Genomic DNA, 4,639 nt, shown 5'->3' on the forward strand with positions numbered 1-4,639 from the left:
TGCTGGGACCCCCATGCCTCTGGGGGAGACAGGAACAGGCTCCCCTCCCCCAAGTTCAGGGGGAAGAGGGTCTCAAAGGGGATTGTGTGGAGGTGCTGGAGGACACAGAGACCATGAAAATGAGTGGGAATCAATGCAAATGGTACAGGGCGAGTGTTAATATTATTTAATTGTAGCTATCTAGATCCTGCTGTTCCTTTTTCTGCTCTTTTTTGCTTTATTTGCACTAGAGTTTTAAACTTTCATTTTTAGGCTGACTTTGTGTTTGGCTCCTAACACTGTTTCAAGAATGTTTTAGTAGTTTGGTAAGCCCATCCATCAGAGAGTCACAGCGTTGTGATCTTAGTTTTGGAGAGCAGGGGATGCAGAGGGATGATGGTTCTTTGTGCAAAGCCTTGGAACTACAGACTCCTGAGTATTCCTGGTGCTTGATAATTGCAGTTTCCTCAGGCCTGGGAAGGTAAAGCAGAGGCTTGTTGCACAATTAAGGTAATTATCCAGGAGCAGAAACTACCAGTGGCTCCAGCACTATTGCAACATTCCTCTTGCTCGTTCCCACCCTCCCGCATCCCCAGGACAGCACAGAGGCTGAAGGTGAGGTTCAAACAAGCGTGGAGCTCAGCTGGGCTCCAGAGCTGTCCACAACAGGGGTGGTGTTGGGAGGGAGGGATTTCCCTCCCGTTCCAGAGGGCTGGGTGGGTGCAGCCAGACCTTGATGGAGCTTTGTGGTTGTTTTAAAGCAAACTGGTTTCCCCTCAGCTCTGTGTTCGCTCCTGGCTCAGGCGTGGATGGACGCATCCCCCTGGAGCTGCTCCCTCCCGGATCGTGTGCTGTGGGGCTTTGCTGGGGGTGTCTTGTGGGGGCAGAGCGGTGGGAGAGAGGGGTTTGCTGTTCCTGCATGCTTCCAGATGTTTTTGGAAGTCTGGCTGGGGATTCCAAGTGCCCTTAGGGCTGGGGCCCTCGCGGGCAGTGCTCCGTGACTCCCGGGGTGGGGCTGCCTGCCTCCCACCCCTCGCCTGTACATGCTGCAATGCCCTTTATGCCCCATGTTTTTAAATAAAGAAGGAAATCCCGATTACTTTCCCAAGCTGTGACTTTGCACTGTGTTTTGGGTGAGGGTTGCTGGGGGGGTTGAGTTCTGTCCCAACCCGTGTGGGGGTACAGAGTACAGCTGGGGAGAGCCCAGGAGCACCAGTGGCTGCTCCCCGTGCTCACGGTGCTGCTGCCCTGCACAAGGGAGGGAACAGTGCATGGCGAGGGCAGGGACATCACAACTCCTTCTGGATCAAGGTCCCACAAGTTCCCTGGGGAGGAGGAAAGTTGCTGGACCAAGGTCCTGCTGTGAACTGCCAGTGGGGGCTGGAGACTTGGAAGCTGTTAATGATAGTAGTGGGCCTTTTCACATGGGATTGTTTTTTTTTTTTTTCCTTTCTGGGTTGCTGCAGAATTTTTTCCCCTCCATGGACTTTCCAGCCCTGTTGTTCTGCTGAGGAATGGCATTTTCATGACAAAGCTGCCCCTGGCCCCCCAGCTGAAGCTGCCAAACTGGGAGTGTGTGTTTGCTGTTTTATCTCAAATGTGACTGGACATTTGCATACACAGATTTTGTGTCTGGCTCTGGCTGGGACTTGTTGCAGCTTCCTTTTCCCATTTTATTCAGCTTGGTAAGTTTTTAACCTGCAGCTGGTGGGGCTTCCTCTTTCGGGTGTGAGGTTCCTGCACCCTTTGGGTGCTGTAGGTGCCCTGGGCTGGGGCTGGAGCCAGAGGGGTGCCTGGCACACAGACAGGAACCGGCCCATGGCAGCTATGGCCCTTTCCCAGCTCCCTGACTGCTCGCAGATGTCAGGTGGCCCTTGACCCCAAGGTAACCAGGGCTTAGGACTCTGGATTAATGGGCTGGCTGGGGGGGCTCAGGGCTAAACCATGACCCCGTGTGGCTGTGATCTACTAATCCCCAAAGTACGTGGAGTCAGCTTCTTCCAGATTTTATTGTTTGTTTGATTCCCTGTGTTTGCAAGCTCTGATTTCTGAAGCTGTCACTATTTGCAGTGGGATGCCAGATTATTTTAAAGAAGCAAAATAAATCCTAAACAACTTTGCGTCCAAGGCTGGTACAGTCATTATCAAGAGTTAACTGCTGTGCAGCCTGAGTTACAGTTCTGTAAGTCCACACTGAGGGAGGCACAGCCTGGGCTGGTGCTCAGAGCGAGCAGAGGCAGCCAGGGGCTGCAGCTGGGGCCAGCCCTGCCCCTCCTCAGTAAACGGTGCACCAGTTGCTGCCATCACTGGGCATCAGCCCCCCGGTGATCAGCAGAATCAGATCCACAAACCACCAGATGCCCAGGCCCCCCAGGGTCAGCAGCTTCCCCACGGCGGTGCCGGTGTGGCCCAGGCAGAACCGATCTACTCCGAAGCAGCCCAGGAAGAAGGAGTAGAGCAGAGTGGTGATGAAGTAGTGTCCTGTGTACCTGCGAGAGAAGATGCAACGGGGTCAGGGAGCGTCAGCGCTCCCCGCCGGACCAGCCCTGCTTCCGGGGGGCCCGGTCCGGTGGCTGCGGGGGACAGGGGCTCTCCTACTTGACGCAGGGCCGGCTGCCCCGCAGGAAGCTCCGCGGCTCGGCGCACTCGATGCCGTCCAGCGCTCGGCACTGCACTCGCGTGTGATCCACCTCGCCGTGGGCCTGGCCGCCGAACTGCGGCGGGGGCAGCGCTCAGCGCTCGGCGGGGCCCGGGGGGCGCCGGCACCGGGGCCGCCCCCGCCCCTCCCTCACCTTCACGCAGCCGTGGCCCAGCTCCTGCTGTGCCGTGGCGTTCCCGCCGTGATCCACCGGCTCCTCGCACTCCACGAACTCATCGGGGCTGCGGAGAAGGAGCGGCGGGTGAGGACGCCCGGGAGCCCGCGCTCCGTCCCCGCCCCGGCCCGGCGCTCACAGGTAAGTGCACAGGACGAGCGGCGCCCGCGGATCGCTGTAAGCCCAGGCGGCGGCGGGCGGCCCCGGCGGCAGCTCCCGGGGCTCGGTGTCGTTGCCCGGGAGGCCGCGGCCGTGCAGGAGCAGCAGGTTCCCGAGCAGGAGGGCGGCCTGCCCGCACAGCAGCGCGTACCCCACGGGCGGCGCCATGGCGGCACCGCCGCCCCGCTCGGCCTCGGCCGCACGCCGCAGCCAATGGGCGCCCGCCGCCGGCCCGCCCCGCCGCCCGCAGCCAATGGGCGCTCGCCGCTCGCAGCCGGTCAGAGCGAAGCGGAAAAAGCTGCGGAAGCGGCAGCGAGGGGCGTGGCAGAGGGAGTGAGCCCCAGCCGGGCAGATGATTGGCTGCCGGGGAGGGCTGGCGGCCAATGAGCGAAGGCGAGGGCGGGGCGCTGGCTCCGCGCGCGGCGCGCGGGACCGAACCCCGGGGCCCGGCCGGCTCGGAGCGGGCCCGGCGCCTCACCCGAAGAGCGGACCCCCTTAGCTCCGGAGAAGGGCTCTCAGGGGTCTGTGTTGCCGGTAACGGGCAGCGCGGCGGCTCAGAAGCCGCAGCAGCGACTTGATTCCGTCCGAGCTGGCCGTTGTACTGCGCGGCTCTCACCAGTGGCACCCCGGCCTGTGGGAAAGGGAGGCAGACTGGGTTGGGGTGCATTTGTGCTCTTTTCCTTAGTAAATTGACTCCACTTTGTTAGTTGCTCCCAATGTGATGGGATTGTCAGGTGTTTGCTCCTTAATTTTCTGGAGGATGATGCAGAGCTTCGAAGTTGCCCTGGCAGGTTGTCCACGGAGGATTGGTGGAGCAGGGCAGTATGCCTGGCGCTTGTAGCGGAGGGCAAAGTCTGTGATGTTTTCTCATTCAGGGAAGTTTCTTGTGCTCACCTGTACCTGTGGTATTGCCCAGCCAGGCGCTGGCATGGTGTGTTCTCATGTGCTTCCAGCATATTATGAAAAGGTTCTTTCCCTAGAGGCTTGGTGGGGCACTGAACAGGCTGCCGAGAGAAGGGGCACAGCCCCGAGGCTACCAGGGCTCCAGGAGGATTTGGACAGCGCCCCCAAGGATGCACAGGGTGGGATTGTCGGAGTGTTCGTGCAGGGCCGGGAGTCGGACTTGATGGCTGTGGGCCCCTTCCAGCCCAGGACGTTCTAGGGCTCTGTGCTGCAGTGTGCAGCGCAGCTTTTGGCAGGGAAGGCCAGCAGAGCCGTGGTGGCCGCAGTCCGCGCTGACACCAGCTCCCTTTGCGGGCGTTTCCTTCGGGACCCCAGCGCTTTTGGTACCTGCGAGGTTTTAGACCAAAAAAGCACTGGAAAGACTGAGGCTCTTCCCGCCCCCGTCCGGACCGTGCCAGGCGGTGCCGCTGCCCGGTCCCGGGGCGGGCGGGCTCGGGCCGTGCCGGACAGTCCCGGGCTGTGCGGGGCGGCCCGTGCGGGGCGAGCGGGGCAGGCTCGGGCCGTGCCGGGCCGTGCGGGGCGGGAGGGCTCGGGCCGTGCCGGGTGTGCGGGGCGGGCTCGGGCCGTGCGGGGCGGGAGGGCTCGGGCCGTGCGGGGCGGGCTCGGGGCGGGAGGGCGGGCTCGGGGCGGGAGGGCGGGCTCGGGGCGGGAGGGCGGGCTCGGGGCGGGAGGGCGGGCTCGGGGCGGGAGGGCGGGCGCACGGCTCCGCCCCGGGGCGGTGCAGC

At 62.2% G+C, this 4,639-nt stretch overlaps 1 protein-coding gene across 1 annotated transcript; it reads right to left on the reverse strand.

Annotated features, from left to right (window-relative positions):
- Positions 1 to 1,969: 1,969 nt before the first annotated feature.
- On the reverse strand, positions 1,970 to 3,143 carry TM2D2 (TM2 domain containing 2). The gene is made up of 4 exons (XM_021535860.2): positions 2,932 to 3,143; positions 2,772 to 2,859; positions 2,578 to 2,693; positions 1,970 to 2,468 (listed from the first exon to the last, which is right to left on the reverse strand). The coding sequence occupies exons 1-4, from the start codon at positions 3,117 to 3,119 to the stop codon at positions 2,255 to 2,257; spliced, it is 606 nt and encodes a 201-aa protein (XP_021391535.1). The 5' UTR covers positions 3,120 to 3,143; the 3' UTR covers positions 1,970 to 2,254.
- Positions 3,144 to 4,639: the final 1,496 nt, after the last annotated feature.

Source organism: Lonchura striata, chromosome 32 (assembly GCF_046129695.1).
Source record: "Lonchura striata isolate bLonStr1 chromosome 32, bLonStr1.mat, whole genome shotgun sequence".
Lineage (NCBI taxonomy): Eukaryota > Metazoa > Chordata > Aves > Passeriformes > Estrildidae > Lonchura > Lonchura striata.